The 26,237-nt window shown below is 43.4% G+C and overlaps 1 protein-coding gene and 1 non-coding gene across 13 annotated transcripts in view; both read left to right on the top strand.

Annotated features, from left to right (window-relative positions):
* PKHD1 (PKHD1 ciliary IPT domain containing fibrocystin/polyductin) overlaps positions 1-26,237 on the top strand; it is a 369,459-nt gene that overhangs the window by 49,713 nt on the left and 293,509 nt on the right. For all 12 annotated transcript variants that reach the window (XR_012501162.1, XM_074348887.1, XM_074348889.1 and 9 more), the window contains 6 exons: positions 4,014-4,209; positions 4,917-4,984; positions 6,593-8,185; positions 10,007-10,150; positions 15,571-15,790; positions 22,983-23,133. Coding sequence is in view for 11 of the 12 variants with exons in the window: in XM_074348887.1 (XP_074204988.1) it covers positions 4,014-4,209; positions 4,917-4,984; positions 6,593-8,185; positions 10,007-10,150; positions 15,571-15,790; positions 22,983-23,133 (2,372 nt within the window). In the remaining variant the exon portion in view is untranslated. The remainder of the gene's footprint in view (positions 1-4,013; positions 4,210-4,916; positions 4,985-6,592; positions 8,186-10,006; positions 10,151-15,570; positions 15,791-22,982; positions 23,134-26,237) is intronic.
* On the top strand, positions 21,190-21,319 carry LOC123613956 (small nucleolar RNA SNORA18). Its single transcript, XR_006721396.1, has one exon. It is a non-coding gene; the product is annotated as a small nucleolar RNA SNORA18 (small nucleolar RNA).

Genomic DNA, 26,237 nt, shown 5'->3' with positions numbered 1-26,237 from the left:
GACACGATTTAATCTTGCTTTGATGATTCAGCTGATGCAATAGAATGGAATTGTGACAATTTATTATCATGTCATACCATATCGATTTGGAAAAGTAGCAGGTAGCACTCCGTTCTGCTTAATCGGATGCCAGATGACAGAGTTGATGGCAGTCATGTCTAAGGGTTTATTGTTGCAAGACCATTACAGTTCCCAAAGAAGAAGACTGGACTTAGTGTTTTCGGCACTATTTTCATTTCCCTTTGCTCAGGAGTGCATAAATAAAGGGAGGTGTCCTTCAGCCTCTCAATATTGTTCAGCTCAGATAGTACAGAAGAAGAATTTGCTGCCTGAGGCGACCAAAGTGTATAAAATTCCTTAGTGGTATAGATTCTTCCCAACGAAGTAGGAAAGGGAGGAGGGAACGCCGTGTTCTATTCAGATTTCAGTGATTTTGGCTTTTAATAAAATTTCCCACCTATAATGAAAAGAATAAATACATTGCATCAGTGCCTCAGAGGCATCTAGGATTAGCTTGACAATTGACCAAGAGCCCAAGGAGCACATGTTATTGATATATACAACACGGCACATTATTTGCAGAATTTACACTTGCATTGAGATCTTTCTACAGGCAGAATAAAGAACATGTTATAAAATCCACAATGAGTAGATACCCTGTTGGGAAAAGCTATTCTGAAAGTTGGAGAGTTACATATCTCTATTCAGGAAATGATGATGTTGGTGATGACAGTAAAGCCAAGATGAAATCAAAGAAAGGGGAGGAGGGGCAGGGGAAAGAGGTGGAAGAATCTGATGGAAAGGACCATAATTAGTATGGTTTTTGTCATCAGCGCTGGATCTGAGTGAATCCCAACTCAACCACTCCTTGGACAAGATACTTAACTTCCTTTATCTTTAGTTTCTTTAATTATTAGGCGGGAATAATTCTTTCAAGGTTATTGGGAAAACTGGAGATGAAGTAGGGAAGAGTACCAAGCCCAGGAACTACCATGGAGGAAGCATGCAATAAATGCTTTGTTGAAGTCAGCGCCATCATTCTGGCAGACACTGAATGTTGTATGAATGGGCCAAAGATGGTCTCTGGATATTGCCTGTATGTTGTTTCCTTTTTTGCAGCAGGCTGAGGTTCATGAGCTCGAAAGTCCGTCAATGCCAAATTCAAATTCTTACACACCCAATTGTTTCCCATATAAGCAGGTTTTTTTTTTTTTTTTAACGTTTTAGAACCTGTATCTGCCTTACACACCCTGCAAAACTGCATTTAACATCTAGCCATAGATAAGACTGACCTGGGGTCCATAAAGGACTCGCAAAGCCACTGCTGCGCTACAGAGCTCCCCCACCCAGAAACTACCCACCGGGCTGCTGAGTGACACCTATGGGAGGAACCTATAAGCTCCCTCTCTGATCTCCCTCTTCCCCAAGAGCTCCTTTGCCTTCCTCTTCTGGGTTGTGGTCTCCTATTGTAGCCTCTGGAAGGTCTCCTGCGGGGAGATTCCCCGCTCTGTGGAGCCTGTCGAAGCACCACCATGCACAGCTCATTCTGTGCTGCTGCCACCTTGTGGTCACATCTTTTCCTTGGTCAACCCCGAAACCTCCCGACACACAACAGTGAGATTTCAGACTTCACAGTAGAAGTGAGGCTGGGAAGACAAGGAGTAAGGAGGCTGTGGAACAAGGAAGAAAATGAAGCTAACTGAGGCCTTTTGAGCGCTGTACTACCCGCGAGGCTGTCCTAGGACATCTAACTTAATCCTTACCACAAACCCCATGGAGCGGGTTTTGCTACTTAACACCTTACTGATGAAAAATCCAAGGCTTTGAGAGCCCAGGATGAGTTGCCCAAAGTCACACTGGTAGTTAAACAGCAGAGCGAGGGATTGAATGTAGCTTCACAGTCCTCCTAACGTGCCAGAATCCCTCTTCAAGTTTTCTTTTTCAAGCAATCTCTTTCTCCTCCTCTAATTGGCTTGTGTCATCCTGGAGATGCCAGCTTGGTCCTAGTTCTCAAACATTTGTGTCTAAGAGAGCTTTGGAGTTGCTTTAGCCCAAGCTGCGTCTCTGTGGGCACCCTGAGACCCAGGACAGCAAGTATATTTATCACCACTCCTGCTGTGGCAGATTTGATTTCTGGCTCTCATTAGGACTCAGGTTGTCTATGGACTGGATTCCCTCTTTCCTCTCTCTCCAGTCGATCTTACAGATTGGAGGAAGAGCTTTAGTCATATCCTTTTGTTGCTTGGAAGCCTTTGGAGGTCTCCACTGTCCATTGAATTGAGCACAGACTCCCCAGGATCGGGACCGGCTTTCTTCCTCTTCAGCCACAGAACCACCAACAACTCGGTCTCTTCCCATAGAATCCGTACCTGTGTCCACATGCATCTGGTCTTCCAGAAAGCTACCCAGTTCCCTTTCCTCCTCTCCAAGCCACTGGGTGATTAAATGAGAAAGTGCTACAAAAAGCAAGGCTTGGGTACAACTGTGAAGTTTTTTAGAATCAGATTATAAATCCCCTATCTCTTTTATTTCCTTTTGGGATTGATCTTTAAAATTGAATTTCAAGCAGCAACTTGCTCATAGGGCTATTTTGATATGCAGAAGGTGGCTCTGATTTGAACAACCCCACTGCTTAATTCCCACCTCTTTCTGGTTTGTCTTGTACTGGGGCTTTGGGGCACGTATTCTACTACCTTTGAGATCTCTCTGAGGGCAGGATCTGTGTCTAACTTATCTTGTGCCCCTTGTGCTGTCTTCCTCTTGGTACTCAATAAATATTTAAGGTAAGTGAATTGAGTTTAAGTGTCCATAATATACATGGCATTTTAGTAGAGTTGCTAGAGGCACTGAGTTGTAAGACTGGGCTCAGGCCTTCACGTTACCATGAGTTAGCTCTGGAGTCTTGGCTACTGAGCCTTAGTTTCCTCAAAAGCAAAATGCCAGTCCTGCTAAATGCCCTGTATGTGCTATCAGGATAGTGTGAGGGTCAAATGGGGTAACACGTGTGACAGGGCTCTGTGAACTGAGCTGCTCTGTCCACGTCCAGCCTTGCTCTGGGGCTCAGTGCATTCTGAGGACAGAGCTTTGGACTTGTTTCTCCCTTTCTGCTGTGACATTTAACTTATTTATTTATTATTGAAGTAGACTTGATTTACAGTGTTGTGTTAATTTCTGGTGTACAGCACAGTGATTCAGTTACACATTTATATATTCCTTTTCATATTCTTTTTCATTATAGGTTATTATAAGATACTGAATATAGTTCCCAGTGCTATACAGTTGGCTCTTATTGTTTATCTATTTTAAATATAGTAGTTTGTATCTGCAAATCCAGAACTCCCAATTTATCCCTTCTCACCTCCTTCCCCCCTGGTAAACATAAGTTTGTTTTCTATGTCTGTGAGTCTGTTTCTGTTTTGTAAATAAGTTTGTTTGTGCTTTTTATTTTAGATTCCACATATAAGTGATATCATATAGTATTTTTCTTTCTCTTTCTGGCTTACTTCACTTAGTATGACGATCTCTGGGTCCATCCATGTTGTTGCAAATGTCATTATTTTGTTCTTTTTTGTGGCTGAGTAGTATTCCACTGTATAGATATACCACAGCTTCTTTATCCAGTCATCTGTTGATGGACATGGAAGCAGACCTTTAGACATTTATCTTCAGAAAAGTGGAGGCTGAAAACAGAAGACATAGGGGCCGTTGGCTGGTTATGAAGACTGACATCAGCCCTGCAAACTTGATTTGCTTTTATGTGAGATAAGTTAGTGCCCCTTGAGCACAACTCTCCTTACAGTTCTGCTTCCTGTGCCCTTGAGGTTATAGGCTGTAGCTCCATTCAGAGTTGTTATGTTTCCTGAAAAAAAATTAGGTTGGAATTAAAATTCTTAATTAGAGTATCATGCACAGGGCTGATGCCACATTTAATCCTGAAAGATAATCTTAGACTTGAATAAATGGTTGAGGCCACAAATCCACAGCACAGAGGCTAATGGATTTTTTCAACACAGGAGGTGAGACCCTTTCCATTGGAATGACGCTGCCTGTGAACCACACGGATTTGGATGCGGAAGTCCACATCGGGGATACCAGGACTCCGGTTCGAGAGCAGACGGCCCAAGGCCTGGAGGTGGTGCTGCCCCCGCTGCCCGCCGGGCTCCACAGAGTCTCAGTCTCCATCAGTGGGGTCCACATTCGCGCACCAGGGTGAGGCGGACCTTTACCATTAATTTTAGGTCTGTTTGACAGCTCGGTGATTGAGTTGAGGAACTCTAGTTTTGAGTTAGGACCTTACTTTTTTCTTCTTCTTCTGACTTTAAAGGAGAAATACATAAGAATCCTAAAATTTGAACAGATCTTAAGATCCTACAGGACAGTTCACTCTCAACCAGTCCAGGCAAAGTTTTTGGCTTACCAATCAGGGAAAGGAGACCTTTCTGAAACTATGATGTTATGTCTCTTGGTTAGGGTGGGCTGGGGTGGGCACCCATCTGTGAGGAGGAAGAGTCTGGGCTTAATAAGAGTCTGTGATTTAAATAAGACCTTTAATAATATTGTGTCTTGAGCTTTGAATGAATGGCTTCTATCACTGCACAAGTCATGCTCAATCCTCTTTGCCCTGAAGTCTCTCTGCCCTGTATTTCTCTGGGAGCTCCCTCTCTTCCTTCTGGGAAGTAGCTGAACTCTGTGAGACTGACACCACCTGTGATATTGTCCCAGGAAAATGTCCCACAGCCTCCGTTCTCCACGGTTTCCCCTCTTCTCTGGTGGGCAGTGCCCTTCACACGTGCTCTCCATCACACCCCCTTTCTCTCTTCATCTCATCCCAACACAGACATCCCTGCTGTCTTGTGCCCTCTTTCCTCTTTTTCTAACTCTCAGCTGTTCCATGACAATTTCTCCATTTTCTGTAGGGTTGATCTTCACATCCAGTACCTCACAGAAGTCTTCAGCATCCAGCCTTGCTGTGGGTCCCTCCTGGGTGAGTGGCTCTGATGTGACTAGAATCATTTATCCAGCAAATATACTCCCTAATTATTCAGAGTTTGTTCCTGGATTAATTAGCTGGTGAGACCAGAGACAGGGTCGCAGGGAGAGGCACTTTCCCCGGCCCTGGGAACTGAGTGGTGTACTTTGTAGGATGTGAAAACTCAGGATTCCTTGGGCCAGTAAGTTCAGGAAATTTAAGACTTTTTATGGAAAGGAGATGTGCCTGGTTTCTTTTTTTCTCCTAATGGAAGGAGGCTGAAACATCTAAAAAGTGGCACATCTTGAGTGCCTATAATCAAAGTACTTTGCTGTACCCCTGAAACTAACACAATGTTGTAAGTCAACTCTACTGCAATTAAAAAAAACCCAGCAGAAAACAAGGGAGGACCTCCCTGCCTTAGGCTTTTAGACATCGTGTGTGCAGGGAGAGGAAGGGTCCTCTGCTGCCTTCACTTTCTCCAGGGATGTGGATGGAAGACCAGACGTAGTCAGACACACAAATGCCAACGTGGGAGGTGTCAGGACAAGACAAACAGAGGCATCTAGAAAACTCTTCATTTTCAGAAAAAACGAAAAAGCTGTATATTTGCCTGTGGTAGTCATCGTGATCATGTGTGGGCTAGCACGCTGTCCCCTTTGAGCACAGTACGGTCCTTTTTAAAGGTGCTTGCCTAGACCACAGATTTGGCCATGACGAGGGGTTCGTTGCTCCAGTCCCTGTCCTGAAGACGGGATTTGATTGTTCCTCAGCTGGAAAGGGAGCGTCTTCTATGAATATAGTGGCAAAATCGCAAGTGTGTCTCAGTGTTTCATTGGCTCTTGATTTGTCACACACACACATGTCTCCATAGTACATGAAATACCGCAGTATTATACAGAATAATATGGAAGAGAAGTAGAAAACTTCAACACAGTTGACTTTTCCAGTGTGTAAGTTGAATATATATAGACAAATATGTATATATTCTACATAATAACTTACAGAATAATATGGAATTATATGGTAGATAATACAGCATGACAAGAAGACTAAAGAATGATTTTTCATTCATGTATAAACTGTCTATATATGTATATATGAAACATACATGTTCTCTTTCTACATAATAACATGGAGAATGACATAGACTAACATGCAAGATAATACAGCAGATGGTGAGGACACTTCGAGAAATTTGATTTTTGACACCCAGTGAGTGTCAGGGGAACTGCACCCTTTTCTCGAGAGAAGAGACGACTCCTGTCATGGACGCCTTGACGATTAACGGCAGTGGGTCTCTGACCATGGTGCTGATTAGGGGCCCGCGGAAATTAGAAGGGGTGGCTACTGGGATCTGTAAATATACATGAAAATTTTAATTAATTAAATTAAATATTATAAACATTCTCTTATAGCAACTTATATTATTTTACTGTCATGTGACTTTCAGCCTATCTGACTCGTGTCAGAATGATCACAAATTTAACATTAGTGGGGTGAGGCGAGACAATTCCACTCACACCCCACCGTTCACTTATATGCGGGGGCTTACATAAGGGCTGTGACTTCTAGGTCTGCAACATCAGCTTTTAAGTTTTGTTTTCAATATTCCTGCTTTAGGTGGAACCATCCTCAGCCTCTCAGGAGTAGGGTTCAGCCGGGACCCAGCTCTGGTTTGGGTGCTTGTGGGCAATCGGTCCTGTGACATTGTGAACTCCACAGAGATGAACATCTTGTGTGAGACCCCGCCAGCCCCGCTGCTGCCTGGTGCCCCAGCCCCTGTGGAGGTCTGGGCTGGCAGTCAGCCCTCCCCCAGCGGACCTCTGCCAAGCCTGGTGGGGGAGGGCTTCACTTTCATGTACGAAGCGGCAGCAACACCAGTGGTCACTGCCATGCGAGGAGAAATCACGAACCACAGCCTGAGGCTCTCTGTGGAGGGACGTAATCTCTCCAATTCGGTAGCCCTCCTGGGTGGCTTGAGCTGTGATCTTGAGACCCAGTCTTCCGGGACCCACATGATCCTGTCTGGGTGCGACTTTCCGCTTCCCAGTTTGGAGGCGGGCATCTATCCTCTCCGAGTCCGTCAGAAGCAGATGGGGTTTGCTAACATGTCTGCGGTGCCCCAGCAATTTGTGGTGACACCTCGGATCACGGCCGTCTTCCCCACGCGTGGATCTGCTTGTGGAGGGACAGTGGTCACAGTGAGGGGCTTGGTTCTCAACTCCAGCAGGAGGTCAGTTCAGGTTGACCTTTCAGGACCTTTCATTTGTGCGATGTTGAGTCTGGGGGACCAGGCAGTCATCTGCCGGGTTGCCCTGGTGGGTGACTCCTTGCCTGGGGCTTCCTTCACCCTGAAAGTCACCGTTCTGGTTAATGGGCTACCCAGCGAGTGTCAGGGGAACTGCACCCTTTTCTTGAGAGAAGAGATGACTCCTGTCGTGGACGCCTTGACCATCAACAGCAGTGGGTCTCTGACCATGGTGCTGATTAGGGGCCAGCGGTTAAGCACCGCGGCTGATGCCCCAGTGGTGCTGGTAGATGATTGCCTCCCTTGCTTTGTAACTTTCTTTAATATGAGCCACGTGACATGCTGGATAAAGGACTTGGCTCCAGGACCTCACTACCTATCAGTTTTTCATGCAAGATACGGTTATGCTTGTTTTGGTAACGTTTCCAGAGACTTCCATGTTTTACCTCAAGTGTTTCACTATTTCCCAAAGAACTTCAGCATCCACGGTGGAAGCCTCCTGACCATGGAGGGCTCAGCCCTGAAGGGACGGAACACCACGTTGGTCTATGTTGGCCAGCAGGCCTGCCTGACGGTGAACCTTGGCTCTGAGGTCCTCCGGTGCATGGTCCCTGCAGGGAATGGATCTGTGGCCCTGGACGTAGAGGTGGATGGACTTTCATACCAGATGGGCATCATTGGTTACAGTGATGCCTTCACCCCCGAATTGCTCTCTGTTTCTCAGACTGATGACATCTTAACCTTTTCGGTGGCCCAGATCTCAGAAGCTGCGAACGTTGACATTTTTATCGGGATGTCACCCTGCGTGGGTGTCTCTGGCAACCAGACCGTTCTCCAGTGTGTGGTCCCGTCCCTTCCCGCCGGGAGGTACCAAGTCCGGGGTTACGACCGCACGAGAGGGTGGGCCTCATCTGACCTGGTGTTCACATCCAGAGTTACCGTGACAGCCGTGACCGAGAACTTCGGTAAGTCAAGCAGATAGGGCAGAGAGCTTTCTTGGAGTAAGCGGATTAATAGCTGCTGTTACTACTCTACGAGGTAGGAAATTGACATCAGTCTGAAAGACAGAAGGAGAGAGAAGCCGGTTGGCCTCTTCGGTTCCAGTTTCCTCCTAAACTTGTGTTTGCTGTTCTGTTCCACGGGTAAGGCCTTGCTTTTTATCAAGGAGATGGTGCCTGTTCCCTAAGTGTTTGATTGTATTTTAATTTGACGCATTAACCCGCTTTAATTTGTGTTTTAAATCAAATAATACCGTTTGTAGGAGCTCATAATTTGATCATTTAAGTGGAACAGAAATGCCTTCATCTATTTTCAGGCCTGTATGCCAATGTGAAGTACTTCCGACTTATTAAATATGATTAATTGTTATCATTTTGTAATGTTTCACAGATGAATTCATATTGCACCAGTAATAGGCCAATTGCATAGTACGACGGCATTGGTTGAACTTTTTCTCCTTTTGGATATGTGGAAACTTGCCTTGCCTTTTCTTCCAAGGATGGTTTGGGTTTCTTTCCCTTCATGTCTTACTGCACTTGAGATAGCTCCCATGTGATTGTGCTGCAGAAAATTTAGAGGAAATTATGGGAACAGGGTCTTAGATTGATGAAGTATGAATGAAGCCTTTTCTTGGAACGAATGTGTCCAGCTTCAGTGGGTGGGATGCTCTGGGGATCGGGGTTTGGTCCTGAGTCTGTCACTGTCCTTGGTGGGTAACTTTTTTAAACCTCAGCTTTGTTATGGGATAAAGCATTTTGGGCTGGATGGCCCCTGGGTCACCTTTCTACTCTCTAAGAATCCATGATTTTTATGATGAGAGAGCAGACGGTTTGTCTGGTGGCTGGGTACGTACCACCCAGAGTTGCCATGAAGGCAGTGGAAGCTGGGGCCCTGTCTCAGTGTGGACTAGAGGTTTCCGCACGTCTGAGAGTCCAGCTGATGTTTTCCTTTGCTGGTTCTCAGACTGAAGCAAAACATGTCTGTTAAGAATTGGCATGATCTTACACATCAGACAGATACACTTCCTGCCCTGCAGGTGGGAGCGTTAACTGTTGCAACATTATCTTGGAGAGAGATTTGGCGATATCTATCAAAACTAAAAATTTAATTTTCTTTTGACCCAGCAATTCCACTACTGAGAATTTGCAACAGTTACACGAGTGTATAGTTCATTGCAGCATCATTAACTATCGAAATTCTGGAAGTCTCAATCAACAGGAAAATTGCTAAATAAATTATGGCATAATCATAGAATGGAATCCTCAGTAGCTATTAAAATGATGAGCTAGATCTCGAGATACAGACCTGGAAAAATGTTTATGCTATGCTTCTAATTAAAAAAACAAATTGTAGAATAATCTATAGAGAATGATTTCAAAAAATCTATATGCTTAGAAGATTTTGGAGGGATTCACAAGGAACTCTACATGTGGCTACTTCTGGGGAGTGAAATAGATCGTTAGGGAAGTTTTCCTTTCATTTTATACTCCTCTGTATAAAGAGTTTAAGAGCTATAAATAAGCACTACTTTTCTACATAAACATTATTGCTTTTTTTTTATAGGTTGTTGAAGGTGACTGAGGTTTGACAGAACTGGGGCTCCAGGCTTTGGAGACCTGAGCTTAGGGAGAAGAAATTGAGGAAAGCAGGGCTCTAAAGCCAGCTGTGCAGACTCTGTGGAGAGTGTAGAAAGAACGATGGGTGGCAGGAGAGCAGGGGCTTGGATTTTGAGTAGAGAAAGTGAGATTTGCCTCTAGGATCGTGAACTCGTAACTTTGTCTTTAAAGGCTGCCTGGGTGGAAGGCTCGTGCATGTGTTCGGAGCAGGATTTTCTCCCGGGAACATCTCAGCTGCCGTGTGTGGTGCTGCCTGCCAAGTCTTGGCTAACGCGACCGTGTCTGCCTTCAGCTGCTTGGTTCCGCCTCTGAATGGTCAGTAAAAGTGCTGTATTCACTTTTTTTTTTAAAAAAAATTGAAGTAGGGTTGATTTACAATGTTGTGTTAATTTCTGTTGCACAGTGTAGTCATTCAGTTACAGACATACATATATATTCCTTTTCCTATTCTTTTTCATTATAGGTTATTACAAGGTATTGAATATAGTTCCCTGTGCTGTGCAGTAGGACATTGTTATTTATCTATTTTATCATATTTGGTCTTTTTAGAGTGTATACAAAAATGATATTCTTTGGTTAACTCCATTTTTTGGTAATTAGTGCTATATTGACCCATAATTTTTCTGTGTGTTCCCGGGGGGGAAAAATATTCTCTATTCTCCATCTAAAATGGTAGTTAGAATTGGGGACCACCTATTAAAATGGTTCATAATAGGTTTTGTCCTATTAATGACAACAAAAAATTTATCACCTAGGTTTTTTTTTTTAAAATTGAAATATAATTGATTTGCGATGTTGTGTTAGTTTCTGGTGTAGAGCAAAGTGATTCAGTTATACATACATGTATTCTTTTTCATATTCTATATTATTATGAGTTATTACAAGATATTGAATGTAGTTCCTATTCTAAACAGTAGGACTTTGTTCTTTATATATTTTATATATAGTAGTATTGGATACAGAAGTTGTGGTACACACACACACACACACACACACACACACACACACACACACACTGGAATACTACTCAGCCATAAAAAAGGATGAAATAATGCCATTTGCAGCAACATGGATGGACACAGAGATGATCATACTAAGTGAAGTAAGTCAGACAGAGAAAGATAAATATATGATATCACCTCTATGTGGAATCTGAAAGACTGGCACATGTCACCTGTGTTCTTGACTGTGGTCATGTGATGATGGAGAAGGCAGTTCTGCGTTGTGAATACTAGTTTCAGTGACAGCCGAGGCTGTCATCATGGAGAAAACAATCTCTTGGTCTCCTGAGGTGGGGCTGCTGGAAACATCTGCCTACTGGAGGTTCTAGTGAAGGGACTGGATCATCAAGCTGGGGATCTCTTGAACATTGACTTAGTGTGTGTGGGTCTTGAATCTTATTATAGGGAAAAGGGCCGTCATTAACATAATCCTCGTATTCTGTAATGTCCAGGTGATACCTGAACCCTTACTCAGTAAAACGCCATCTCTCCTTGCTTTAAGCTTCGTAGCCATCATGTGAATTGTGGCAGGGGAAGCCATGCCTTTGTGGGGTGGAGGGTTTAGAATGGAAGGCACAAAGCTTTGATATTTGATTTTGATTTGGGGCTGACAACACATGATAATTACCCACTGAGCTTTAGGAAAAAAATGTCTCAGGGATGAAATTGCCATTATCACTGCAGGATCGGCTAAGCTAGGTGATTATCTTGTTTGGATAATCACAGATCTTGTCCTGTGCACTTAAAAACCCACTTGCACACATGTTTTCTGTGTAATGCTTTAAATTATATTCCTAATTTATGCATCTGCAACTTGAATGTGGGTGAATGATTCACAGTGATAAAAGTACCACTTCATCTGAGCTTGGACAAAATTCCACGATGGAGAATACTATTGTGATGACAGCTTACACTGGATTGTCTTAAGACCAGGAGAAGGTGGTGGTGGAGGGGGAGGAGGAGGAGGAGGAAGAGGAGAGGAGAGGAGAAACAATTCTTGTTTAAAATACTAGAGTTTCCTATTATCATCATGTATATAAGCAGAACATTATAGAAGAGAGATCTATTCTACTTACAATTCAACAATAGGAAACTTAGGATATGGTAGAAAATGTAAGTTTAAGATGTCCATTTCATTCTCTTCTGCCTCCTGTGCATAGAACAGTCCTGGCTTAGGGTACGTGCAAAATTGATGTCTGATAAAAGAATAAGGAAGGGAATTGGAACATAGTGGAAGCATAAAACCAAGACTCCACATTTCTAGATCCTAATATTTAACAAATACTGCTATATTTTTTTTCAGGCTTTCACATATACACTGTTTAAATGAATCAACTTTTTAAAACCCCTAGGTATCATTTCAAGACATCTAGTTTCAACCAGAAGTATAAAATAAAAATCAGTGAAGTTACAGGGTCAGGCATATTGTGTTACTGGAAGTTTTATAATTCATAGGAGAGGAATCAAATACATTATCATGTTTTAAGAGATTTGATTAAATTTAGAAAAAGACCCCTCAAAATTTCTTGATTTTTAAGAGGGAAACTTGAGTGGGAAGCTGTAACTCTTAGGATTGCCACTAGGTGTCAGCAAACAGTCACTGATTGTGCAAGGGCTGCTCATTGACTCTCGGGAAATGGATAATTTGACTTGTTTTCCTCTTTCATTCAAAAACATGTCTTTAAAAAGACTTTTAAATGCAGTGTCTAAAGATAGGGAAGAATCAGTGAAACCCAACTCCACTGGTTTCTTACTTGAGACCTAGGATGGGTTTGGGAGTTCTATCAACTCCTGAAGTTGGGTAAAATATTTTGAGTATATGATTGCGTATTTTTTTTTTTTTCTAGGAGCGAGGTATATAATGGACATCAAGTGGTCAAAGGAGTGTGTCTCAGGAATTATTAAGAGCCACTAACAATTCCCCTCCTTTCAGATAGAATTGCATATAGCTGATTTAGTTAAGAATCTGTTATATTTTAAACAGGTTTTTCAGCGGGAGCTTTCACAGCAGCAGCTCCTACGAGTGTTTCCCTGTTGCCCTTCTCAGAGAAACCCATCCTTTTACCTAGCTCATGCTCCCTGCTCTACTCTTTTCAGCCTTAATCAGGTGGCAGCCCTCGGGAAAACCAAGTAATTTCAGTCCTTCTAACACAGTGATTTTCAGTGATATTATTGTTGAGAATTGTTATTGAGATTTATTGAAAAAAATATTATTATTATTACTGGAGCCGCAACAGCAGCCAGCACCTGGGAGTTTGATTGAAATGCAAATTCTTGGGACCTACTGAATCAGAAATTTTCCACCAAGTAAACATTTTGGAATTTATCTTCTGAGCTTCTAGAGTATCATCGGCAAAAACACGGAATCACTTTGCTGCGCACCTGAAACTGATATAATATGGTAAATCAATGCCACTTCCAGAAAAATGAAAAAGGTGGAGCACTAAAAAAGTCCTTTTGCTGCTTTTGGTCACATTTATTTTTATCCCCCCCCCCCCCATAGTACTTCTAACAAAAGAAGAATTTTACTTTCTCATGTGATGGGTTGTGAATGTATCTTGTCTGTGAAATGAATACTCTGTATTTGTTTAACATCAGCGAGATCTTTGATCTGTTGGCTGCTTGCATTTTTATCTTGAATTTTACCACAGAACTTCTTCATGGAAACTTTAACTTTTCCACGAGGCATGAAAAGCTAAAGTGATTAAGGTCACATAGCTATTTAATGGCAGAACCTCGAGTAAAATCCGTGGATTCGGATCCCCAGCCCTGGGTACATTTCATAATGCACCTTGTCAATTTGCATCCACCTACTCATCCATAATGAGTTCATTATTTTATAGATGTTAAGCCTGTTTTTATTTGCCCTAGGGCTTACTAACTGGAAAGTTCTCCTGTTTCCTCCACTCATATGAGGGTCTGCCAGCCATTTTAATTGCTGTCATTCATTAAGAACGCAGTCACAGAGAGCCTGCGATGCGTCGGTGCTCTGGACTGGAACAGCAACAGTCATACCATTTGTGGTGATGGGACAACAGTAAACCATCCCCCATGGGCTCGGCTCCCTCACCCCTTGCCTCACACAGCCCTGTGATACAGGCAAGCATCTCAGGTTCAGGTCCATGGTCCTTGATAACACGTGTTGCATACCTGCGTGGACAGGCTAGCTGCAGAGGTGGAAGGCTAGAGAAAGTTTTTCTTTTCTCTTTTATTAAAGTTTGCAGGCAGAGCTGCTCCAAAACCATCATACGGAGAGGCTTGTTTACAGAAGTCTAATAACCATTAGAGATTATTGCCAGCTTGCCTTGTTGGTGCTTTTTACGTTGTGTTCTCGTGACCCGAAAGGAAAGGGCCTCAGGGTCAGAGGGCTTCCCAACACTGCTTTTCTTCTTTATGAAGTGTGAATAGTCATAACTATGTGAGAATCCAGAACTTCTGTTACTCAAGAGATCCCATGAAGAGAATGAACAGTCTGGTCACAAACCTAGAGAAGGGATTGGTAAGCATATAACCTCTGTGGGATTAGTACCCAGTATATAGAAAGAGCACAATTCAATAAGATAAAGACAAACCTTCCAACAGAAATAAGGGAAGATGGCAGAAATGGGAATTTCATAGAGGAGAAAACATGGGTTATGATGAAACATATCAGAAACTGTTCAACCTAAGAAGTTATGATGAGAATGCAATTAAGGCCACTAGAGATGCCACTGTATACTTATCGGACTGGCCAAAATTCGGAGTCTGATAATCCCAAGTGCTGGCAACTATGTGGCATCCTGGGAACTCATCAACGCAGCTGGTAGGAAAGTAAAATGACACAACCCCTTTGCAGACAGTGTGGTACCGCCTTGTAAAGTTGAACTTGCACCTGTCCCGTGAATGGTTTTCTTGGAGGCGTACACCCTGGAGAAAATTCTGTACGTGTTTGTAGTAGCAAAACCTGGGAGATGCCCGGCTGTCCATTGGTACAAGGACAGGTACATCTCATAGCGCCTTCCCAGAATGTGGTGGCGAACGCGGTGACAGTGTTGGAACAACAGGAACGTATGGTAACATGAGCAAACCTAGGGAACATCATACTGACCAAAAAAAAAAAAAAGGTCCAAGAAGATGATGTCATGTCTTCAATTTCATAAAGTTCAAAAAGAAGTAAAGCCCAGCAACCTCCTAGTTAGGATGCAGACTCACGTGAGAAGACAATTTAAAGAAGGCAAGTGGTTGCTTCTGCGAATGAGGAAGGGGCTGGACCTGGCAAGGAGCACACAGGCGCGAGAGCGTCACGGCCGTGTTAGGACTTATGTTGGCTGATATGCTCCCGTGAGTTTTTCTTAGTCTGATAGTTCATATTTTATAAAAAATGACATATTCTTTTGTATGTATTATGGATACATAATGCATTTTAAAAATGTTTAAATTTTTAAAGATTGAAGTATAGTTGATTTACAATGTTGTGTTAATTTCTGGTGCCCAGCACAGTGATTCACCTACACACATATATATATTCCTTTTCAAATTCTTTTTCATTATAGGCCATTACAATGTATTGAATATAGTTCCCTGTGCTGAACAGTAGGACCTTGTTGTTTATCATAATACATTTTTAAGAAGAGTAGATGATAACTTTATTTTCCTGTTGTTCAAGGGACAACACATGGACTTTGTTTATGTAATGTTAGGCCTTCGGTTCTTTCTGTGGTTATTACCTAACCCAACGGTGACCATTTCCTGCAGTGTCCTTGGCTTTCCTGTGTGGCCTGAGGCATGAGGAGGAGACCTGCGAGGCCTCCAGCTCCAGCTATGTGCAGTGTGATTTGACCGTCGCTGTGGGAACAGAGAGGCTGCCTGGGTCCTGGCCTTACTTCTACGTTTGTGAAGAGAGTACCCATTGCTTCTTTGCACAAGATCCTTGGACAGAGTCAGCCTTTCCATTGTTCTCAGGCCTCTTGATCAGGTAACCCTGTTCCCTCCCTCCCTGAACTTCCCCATGAACGAATGCATGGCCAGGGGACTGATGGAGCCCTCGGACCCGGCCCTGGGGCCGGCACTCTGGTTGGAGGACTGAGGACTGTTCCATTGTGGAGCCCAGCCAGCCTGCATATCAAAGCGTCTCCTGCCTTTTCAAGTGTTCAAGGGAACATCTGAAAAATCTGCCCAGTAAACAGCCCGCTTTGTTCTTGCTTAGATTTTAATATTTATCTTCCGATCCAAAGCAACATCTGGTGAATGCCAATGGGGAAAAAGATTAGACATTATGAAAAACAGAAGGCTCTTTTCCCCTTTCCTTTTTCTTTTCTCTCCAAACAGATTCACAAGTATGAAAAAAAGTCACAGAGAAATCTAGCAGATTGTATAATGTTTATTCAAAAGAAGCGGGGGGGGGATGCACAGGCGGAATTAATGCAGATCAAGGATTTAGAAGCCATAAGCTTATAAGGGTTTTTTCGAACTTAAAAAAACAAATAAATACCACAACTTTCCAGGTAAAATCCTCTTTTTGAAACATATTTTTAAAAAAGCGTGGCCGTGTCGGTCACTCTGGATGGACTGTGTTTCCACAGGCAGTTAGTTCCTTTTCTGTGAAGTGTGTTATTTCAGTGCTGAACGTCGCCCTGCGTCCCGCTTTGTTTCTTATCTAGATAGAGTGCTTACGTCTGATTGTTTAATGAAGGCCTATTTTTCCCATTAAGAAATAAAATAGAACCAGACCGACTCCCCATAGTGACAGTGAGAACCAGCCCTTCTCACGGCAGTCCATCTTCCTGATGTCCTGAGACAGCCTGGGTTTCCTGTGAGTTTGCCACCTGAGCAAATGTTATGTTATGTTCAGTCAGAGGAAAAGGGGACCTCCTTGGTCACTGTTTGCTGGGAAAGCGTGGAGAACCCCGCTTGGGTCTCAGAGGACGTGGGGGACTGGAGGCTGTGCTCCTGGGAGACCAGATCTCAGAGCTCACGAGTGCTGGGGACCAAGGACATGTCAGCCATTCGTGGCTGCCCGGAACTGAGCGACTTTATCTCGGCCCCCAAACTATCCTTTGGAGTTCTGTGCCCTTCCCTTCAGGGGGTGGCTGAGGGCAACCGAGCTCAGGTCCCATTAAAAGTTACGCCCTTTATATGTATGTATAGGCACGACTGGGGCATTGTGCTGTACACCAGAAATTAACACATTGTAACTGATAGTGTTGCCATTAAAAAAAAAAGTTATGCCCTTTATGTATGGATCTCAATCGGCAATATACACCAATAACCTTACAACCCTCCCTGCTCTGTGATCCAGCAATTTCACTTCCAGGATTTTAAGAAAGCACTTAGAAATACATGATATTTATGAAAAATTGTAGTCTTTGAAGTTTTGGGTATAATAACAGAAAATGTTGAAAAGAAACAAGCGTTTAGTAATAGAAATGCATCCAAGTGACACTAGATGGAAAAACTTTGAAAACTCAATGTAGAGTCTTTAACCAAAGAGGGAGATATTTACAATACATTGAGGAGTAAAAGGTGCAGGTCATGAAGTCGTGCATTAGTGTGATCCTAATGGTGTTTATAACACACGTTTGGACACACCTGTAACAGGTGGTTGGGAAAAAGGCTGGAAGGATGATTTTTAAAACTCTGATAGTGCCCATCCCTGGTGGAGGGGCTGAAGCACTGATCATATTTGTTTTCATTATTGAGTTTGTGTGTAATTTTTTCAGTGAACATATACTAATTTAATAACCAGAAAACACATTAAAAATTATACAGGGGGCATTAGGAAAATCATGTGCTGAATGGCTTACCTTTGTTCCTCTTAAGATTATACTTGTGAACCCAGAGAACTACTTTCCAGGATCTTTGCAAGGGACCCATTTCCATTAAATGCTCTGACCCCCTGCCAGCCACCACCACTATGGACTTGATGTCATTTGACAAAAGTGATATTTATATCCGTGGTAAAAATATGCCCACTTTGTCCATCTGTCCATCCATCCTACCATCCACCCATCAATCCACCCATCCATCCATCCACCATCCATCCACCATCCATCCATCCACCATCCATCCATCCATCCACCATCCATCCATCTACCCATCCACCATCCATCCATCCATCCACCATCCATCCATCCACCATCCATCCACCCACCATCCATCCATCCATCTACCCATCCACCATCCATCCATCCATCCACCATCCATCCATCCACCATCCATCCATCCACCATCCATCCATCCATCCATCCACCATCCATCCACCATCCATCCATCCATCTACCCATCCACCATCCATCCATCCATCCACCATCCATCCATCAAGTTGAATGAATTGTCTGAGGCCAGAAGGGCAGGAGCAGAGAAAGAAGGAAGGAAAGTGGCTCTCAATGAGCATGGGGAGTTATTAAGGCCTTGAGGTCCTTAGCAAGGAGTTTAGATTCTATTCTAAGAACAGATTAAATGTCTTCCTTTTTGTTTTTCTTGAAATGTAGTCAGTTTACAATGTTGTGTCAATTTCTGATGTACACCATCATGTTTTAGTCATACATATCATACATATATTACTTTTCATATTCTTTTTCATTATAGGTTACTATAAGATATCGAATATAATTGCGTGTGCTATACAGAAGAATATCGTTGTTTATCTATTTTATATATAGTAGTTAGTATCTGCAAATCTTGAATTCCCAATTTATCCCTTCCCACTGGGATTAAATACTTTTGTAAAGCCTTGGCAGTGTCAGCACTGGAACCCAAGGCTTTGACTCGCCATGTACTCAGCACAAAGCTGTACCATCAGCATTAGCAACAGGAGCCTGGGCTGGGCTGTGCGGGTCCACGGAGATTTCAGAGACACAGGAAGCAATCTCTGGCTGAGTGAGGGAGACAGCATGCATGAATTTTTATTGCCCATCCTAGAAGGCGCATACAAGATCATTTGTTTACTTTTGTTTATTTTTATTTTTAATTGAGGTATAGTCAGTTACAATGTGTCAAGTTCTGGTGTATGACATAATGGCCAGTCATGCATAGGCACACATATATTCATTTTCATATGCTTTTTCATTAAAGGTTATTACAAGATATTGAATATAGTTCCCTGTGCTATACGGGGGACATTTGTATTTTTAATCTATTTTTTTTTAATATAGTGCTTACTTTTGGATATGATCAGACCAACTGCAGGAGCAATGGATTGGGACTCCAGAAACATAGCTCTAGAACTCTCTCTGCCACCATTTGAACCAAATATTTTTACCGTATTCCCTCCATTCAAATAAATACTTGCATACACACACGTGTGCGTGCACATCTGTATCATCTGTATCTGTGTGTCTCTCTTTGTACACATGTTTATAGTTAAGTCTGGCCAGCTGCACTCTTTAATGCGTAGGATGACTGTGGAAGGAAACATGCACAGTAATTATTAGGAAACCTTGACATTTTGTGACTGCTGCTCTAGTTTTTGATATCCTGGGGTCTCTGCTAATCTGGGTGATGGCTTTTTAATGAAAAAAATTTCTAGTGAGATAATCAGGGACCAAACTAAAAAGAAATATGAGCTGAAGTTTGTAAAAAAAAAAAGTCTAAGCTGGCAGAAAGAGGTTTTAGCTTTTTCAGAGCAAGAAGAACATGATTTTTTTTTTTTTCACTTTCTTCTTTTTCTGGGAAGCAGACACCTCCTGGCGAGAGCCAGGACACTGGGAGGCAGAGTCAGGGATGCCATGGTGGCCAGGCCTCAGCTCAGCTTCACAGAGGTGGGAGAGGAGGTCGACTCTTCCACGCCTCGGTCACTGGTATTTCCCAGGAAGATCAGGGGCCCCACTGCGACATTTGCTGCTTCTGTCATGTCCCTGCAACTTGGGGGGACAGACCGTCTCTCCAGGTGGGATGGCCTCCTGAAACGGCCTGGAATGCCGAGCACTGACAGGTATCAGCAGAGCCTTCTACTGGGGGACCAGCTATTGGAGGACTTGCTGAAGGAACAGGCTTTATTTAGTTGGTGTGGGACTTGGTCAGCCGGAGCGACCCTCAGACGGCAGGTGATATATATGGTGTCTCTGGAGTCATGAGCGAAATGGGACAATCCACTCCAAACTGGAGGGCGTTGCTGCGGGCAGGGGAAAGGAGGGTACGGTGACTTAGCCCCCTTTTCTCCAACCTTTGCTGATGAAGAGCCTAGCAAGGGCAGAAGAAGGTTTCTTAGGACATGGAAGCGCAAGACCAAGAAAGGCTGTAAAGGAAGTTGGTGACTCCTTCCCTTGAGTTCAAGTCCATTAACTCAGACTGTTCGTATACGGAATATAAAAAAAAAAATGCTTCTACTAGTGAAGATCCACTGCTGGCCATGAACCTGAAGGGGAACAGGCAACAGAGAGAGGAGACTGGAAAATTGCAAATATTCTTTCGCTTGCCTACAAAGCCAAAAAGGGAAATCCTGGAAATGCAGACAACTGTGTGTTATCCCTGACGAAGTTCTATAAGGAATGATTAATCAGATGGTCCGTGAACCTTCAGATATGGAAGTAGCCACCCAGAAAATGATTCGCACGGAACAAGATGGTGGGAGACCAACTTCATCTCCTTTCTGATGGCTTTTTTAGAGATTTATGATGGAAAAGTAGAGGCAGCACCTCTTAGACTATTCCAGCAAGTCCCCCACCCCTCACCTCCACCCCCAGGAGCAAAAGCTGCAAAGTCCCAAGTGCCCTGATACAGCATCAAGTTGGAAGTCAGGTGTTTTATTCGGAAAGTCCATGTGAGTTTTGCTTTCGAGTCCACCGTTATTTCCGTATTTATCTAAATATAACATTACATTGTAATTTCGAAGTTCAATTACTTCACTTTCCCTTTCCGAATCTTTGAGTGTAACCGACACTCCAGGAGCAAATGCTGCATTTATCCCGTGGCTTCGTCTACCTGCTGGAAGACGGCTCAGCTAAATGGATTTGTAGCTGCATTCACAGGCTCCGATTCAAAAATGTGTTTGAGCAATGGGTCCACATCAGTGAGATGACCTGTAACAACCATGAATGTAAATTCCCGCATTGACATTTCAACAGTAATACCAGGCAACATTACTACCACCCAAAACTATGAGAAGAGCTGGCTTCATCGGACACCTCTGTGTGCCAGGTTCTGCACAGATCCTTTGGAGGGCTTCGTTTTGCTCTGTCTCCCCAACACCTCCTTAAAACAGGTAGTGAGTTCATTTTATAAATGCGGAAACCAAAGCTCAAGGGAGTCATGTCTTTACAGGGTCAGAGAGACAGTAAATGTCTGCTTGGGACTGACATCCAGCTGGTCGGCGTCTGAGCCTCACCTCGCTTGCTAACGCTTCTCAGAAAATGGGCTGAACAAATACAGCATGGTGTCGAGGTCTGTCCCAACAGGCTTTTTCTGTGGATCTACATTGTTGGAAACGCCTCACAGAATAACTATGTGGTTTCCTTTACTCACAGAACTGCATATTAGATCTGTGGGAAAGAACTACAAGACAGAGCTGCTAAGTAAACTATGAAAAACCTAACAGTCAAAAAAAAAAAACAAAAAAAAAAAACAGCATGGTGAAACCCTCAGGTAACTGAGGCTCCGAGACTTTTTCACTATTGTCTTAATTTAAGCTTGGGGCTGCAAAATGAACACATATGAGGTGCCATGGAGTGGAGGGCTCAGATAAAGGGCGATCATGGCCCCAGTGGCCAACCAGCTATGTGTGCTTAACTCTGAACTGTGCAATGTTAAAATACTGGCAATCTTCAGACGGTCTAGAAGACAATGGGTGTGGAAGTCGTGTCTTGGGTGGACACGGAGCTGGGAATACTTTAGCATGAAGACGAGAAGGCTAAGTAGATGTGGTAGTTACTCTGCTCATTATTTCTTTTTTCTTTTTCTTTTTTTTTTTTTTAACAGCAGCTTTATTTATAACCCTGCTCATTATTTCTAGCCAATGTGGGAGAAACCATTTTGTCGCTGATTTGAAAAAAGATGCTGTGTTTCGACATGATTTATAGTTTCTCCAGCGGTGACCTTTTGCCCTTTCCCCCACCCTTCCTGGTCCTCCCACGGGATCTGCCATCTTCGTGGTGACGTTCGTTCAGCATCTCCAAACTCTAGGAGTCTGGACTCCTGGATTCTCACCCCAGAGCTGCCTGTGCTTTGGGGTTTGGCTTTACGCAGATCCCCTGATCTCTCTTGGTTACACTTTTTATGCTTCTACTTACTTTCCCGACTGAAATGAAATCATACATATGAAACTGTTAAAAAAAAAAAAGGATAAGACATCCTGCATTATTATTACGAATAATCTTTGAGGTAGTGGCAACAATGCCTAAAGCCAGGATTATTCTTGCATAAGTATCACACCTGTTGGGGGGCTCTACCCTGCCAACTCCAGCTCTCATCTCCTCCGGACCAACGTTTGCAGGCTTTCTGTAACGCTACACTGCTGTTTTTCATTCTAAATCCAGTCTGGCTTCTCTCCTTAAAGCAAGAGGACTTTTAAAGCGGGGGGCTGGTAGTGTAACTGGCACATATATCGAATCTCCTTAGTCTGGGCTGTTAAGTAAGTTTAATTAACTTACTAAGTTAATGTTCCACTGCCAGCACCAGAGCCTCACTGCCATCAGCTGGGGAGAGGGAATTGCGAGCCTAAATGAGCTCATTTTTTCACAGTTGGAATTAGGGACCAGTTAGCCAGTTGTATGGCTTTTTCCAATTTCTCCATCTGCCCTGGGGGTGGGGTGGGATTCAGGCAATTCACTCCCCCAACACAAAGTGTAAGAACAGAAAGAGGGAAAAGAAAAAAAAAATTTTTTTTCCCCCAATAAATGCTTCCATTTTTGGGACTGGAAGTATCATCTGTGTGTTGCTTGTTTGGTTGAGCTTGGAGAAGCCTTTGCTAATGTTCCTGATAGATTTGGAATAAAAGAAAGGCCTCAGTGAAAGATATTTACCCCGTGCATTTTCATGGCAGGGTGTGCAGATAAAGGGAAAACAAATAAACAATAAAAGAATGGAAACAAAATTACAGAAATTTGCAAAATTTGACAAATGGTGGCCTGTAGTTGCCACAAGCTAATGGCTTGCAATGATTAATAAGAGTAAAAATAATTGCATTTCATTAAGATTGATGACACCCCATTTAACCTCCCCTCTCGTTTCAGCCCTAAAGTGGAAAGAGATGAAGTTCTCATCTATAATAGCTCCTGTACCATTACCATGGAAACTGAGGCAAAGATGGAGTGTGAGACGTGTAATCAGCCAATTACCGCCAAGATTACTGAGATACGGAAAAGCCGGGGCCAGAACACTCAGGTATAATCAAATCTTTTTTACAGACTGATTCAAACAGCTCAAATTAAATTTGTAATATTGTGTACATTAAAAAAACAATTTAGCCCAAATGGCAGCGATATATAATATTAAATGCTCTCAAACTTTGAGGAGCTGATCTAATGCACAGCATCTGAATTCATAGTTAACTATGGTTAATCATATATTTTCTTGAAAATAAATGAGTGCTGCCTGGCCTCTTTTAAAGCCAGTTCTGAGCAGATAATCTCGACATTTTGTCCTGCTTTCTGTGGGCATGTTTGAAAGACGCTTTCTGTGGTTTATTTCTCCATGAAATGAATGGCCTATAATTCAGCCAGGCCCTTCTGGGAGGTTTCCCAGTCACTCAGCTGTCCTCAGTGGGTGGATGGCCGTATCTGCTGGCCCGTGCCGTTCACCTCTGTGCCGTGCAGAGCAGGGTGGGAACGTCTGATTCTGAGGGGATGACGTGGAAATTAGGACCGAAGAGGGGAAGGTCTGCGGGGTCATCCGGTCCCATCTCCTCACCTCATCCATCTGTTTTAAATCATGTCAGTACCCCTCCAAGTGGCTCTTCTAAAAATGTGTTCTTAAAAGTCCCCAGGGAGAGATGCCACAGCCTCCCAGGGAATTTTCAAGAATTGAAATCGGAGGCGAAGGGCTCTTTGGATTTACATCAGAAAATCTTTGGCAACTCTCCAGGCTTCTCACAGCACACAGATAAAAAGTATTTACTGAGAACCTACTCCCTTAGGTGTCTTTCCCCTCATGAGCGAGACCCTCACATCTTCCTCTCTTGTCTCTTTGATTGGAACAAACGTTTACTGAGAGCCTGTGAGGTCCCACCCGGTTTCCCAACCCGGACGCGAGTGCCGCTTCTCAGTCCCAAACTCTGCTTCCTGGGTTCCCAAGGCACATGTTTCTACAACTTTTGGACTAGTGCTGCAAATGCACACAGTTACAAATAACGTTGATTTTTCTGGCCTCTCTAAACTATTTCCTGTTCTCCTTCCCACCCCTCGGGCTCTCCCTGTCCATCCTGTCATCTCCCAGGCTTCTCATGTTCCTTTCCCGAACCTTCCCGGGGTTGTGCAGGCTGTCGCTTGCTTCTTGCCCCATGGTGCCCACCCCTCCACCCTCCGCTGCCCCATACACCTCTTCCTTTTAATGAATCATTGGCTTTAATTCTTCTTCTCCAGCTCTGCGGTCCCCTAATCGCAGCCTCCTCTTCACGCCTGTGCCCTTTCTCAGAGGTTGGCTGTCAGTGATGTCTCAGAGGTTTGCTGTAGTCGGCAGGACTGCTGAATCAGTGTTGAGTTCTGGAAGGAGAGGCGTGGGACGCAGCAATCTTTCAGTTGCTCAAGAAAGGATAAGATAATTGAATATTACGAGGCTAGTGCACATGGCATTTATGTTGTCTTCATAATGTAAGCAATGAGTAATATTATAAACAAGACAAAGTAGCTGTTTTCAACCTACGGACTTTTGATACTGTATTAGTGTGAGTATGAATGTGTGTTTGGTTGTGTGTGATGGGTTTGGTGATGCCGTGTCATGTAAGAGACGGATAAACGCTTATGTCTTCCATTGCAGAAAGTGTAAACGTTTCTAACACTGATGGTTCTAAGAAGTGTTCATAGGATAATATTATTTAGACACATGGATGTTTTAAAACAGAAAAGAAAAATCAATGATAAGACAAAAAGAGTGGAAAGCGTTTGGCTCCGAGGCATCAAAAATGGAGAGATGTGGGGACCAGAGAGTGGTTTTTAATACGATGCAGAGTTTGCTTCTCTTGGAAATCGAGGAAGAACGAAGTATATCAAATAATTTTTCTAGCACATTGTTACATCAATAAGTGGAAATGTTATATGCAGGGAAATCCACACTTGTCTAACACAAATTTACTGAATGCCTGAAGTGGCTTAGACACCATTCTATGGCCTCCGCCTTGGTTTCCACCTGGGGAATAATCTGCAGTTGTTGGGATGCTCACCGGGCAAACGCCAGCAATGGGGGGGAAAGGCAGGTAGCACGCTGGTTGGAGTGGGCTTTGGGCTAGACTCCCGGCGCTGGAAGACATCACTTGCCACCTGGGGGACTTCAGGCAACTTAACCCCTCTGTGTGTCAGTTTTCTCATCTGTAAAGTGGGAATAATAATAGGACTGGCCTAATAGTGGTGGCAGGAGGATTCTGGGGTGCGAGCCGCGGTGTGCTGCGCCTCATACACAGTAAACGGCCGACGTTGGCGGTTCTCAGCAGTGCTCGTTTGCTGATCTCAGTGCTGGAAAACGGTACAGGATCGTTTCTCTGTAGTGCCTGCTGCTTTGACCAGATCACTTCACTTCTTTGCTTTCATTGAATTTCCCTTCATTTCAAAGACTTAATTTTGAGGTGTTTTTGGAGGCTGCAATGCCTGTCATCTTTAAATATTTATACAGCATGTGTTTATAGAGTTCTTACCACTTTCAAGGTTCTCTTCTGTGAAAGAGATGAAAATTAACATGGGAAGAGGCCCCCCTGTAGGGACAGCAGGGAACAGAAGCTATGTGTGCAGGTGGGTGAGGGCCGAGGAAGGACACAGAGAGTCAGTTCACCACAGTTGGATGGGACATTGGACACTGTCAGACAGACCAGCCCCCTCATTTAAGAGATGGGTTAACCAAGACCCATAAAGAGGTGACCCAGTAAAGGTCACACGGCTGTAATTTAGCATAACCCATGCCACCATAAGTCACTGTGGGGGAAGTAAGCCATCTAATCTTTAGGAACCAGTGGGCATGTCCCAAAACCTGCTGGGCTAACCCAGTCCTGGGATGTATGGTTCTCCCAAGAGATGCTGGGATATCTGGGGACATGTAACCTGTGTAAGGGTACACAATTGCCTTCTCTGGGCCTGGGCCTGAGGATAACCAGCTCTGACAGGTGCTTGATCAGGACTAGAGTTCAGGTGTCTAGCTCTAAGACCCTTGGAATAGTAGTTCCATGGAGTGTTGTAAGAATTCTGGGATAAAAGGATTCCAAAATCAAATACATTTATAAAAACTCCATTAAACATAGTTTTATATATATATGTGTGTGTGTGTGTATATATATATATATATAT

This window comes from Camelus bactrianus, chromosome 20 (genome assembly GCF_048773025.1).
Source record: "Camelus bactrianus isolate YW-2024 breed Bactrian camel chromosome 20, ASM4877302v1, whole genome shotgun sequence".
In the NCBI taxonomy this organism is placed as follows: Eukaryota; Metazoa; Chordata; class Mammalia; order Artiodactyla; family Camelidae; genus Camelus; species Camelus bactrianus.
The sequence above is the reverse complement of the archived record's forward strand: the minus strand, read 5'-3'. Positions and strand labels throughout refer to the sequence as shown.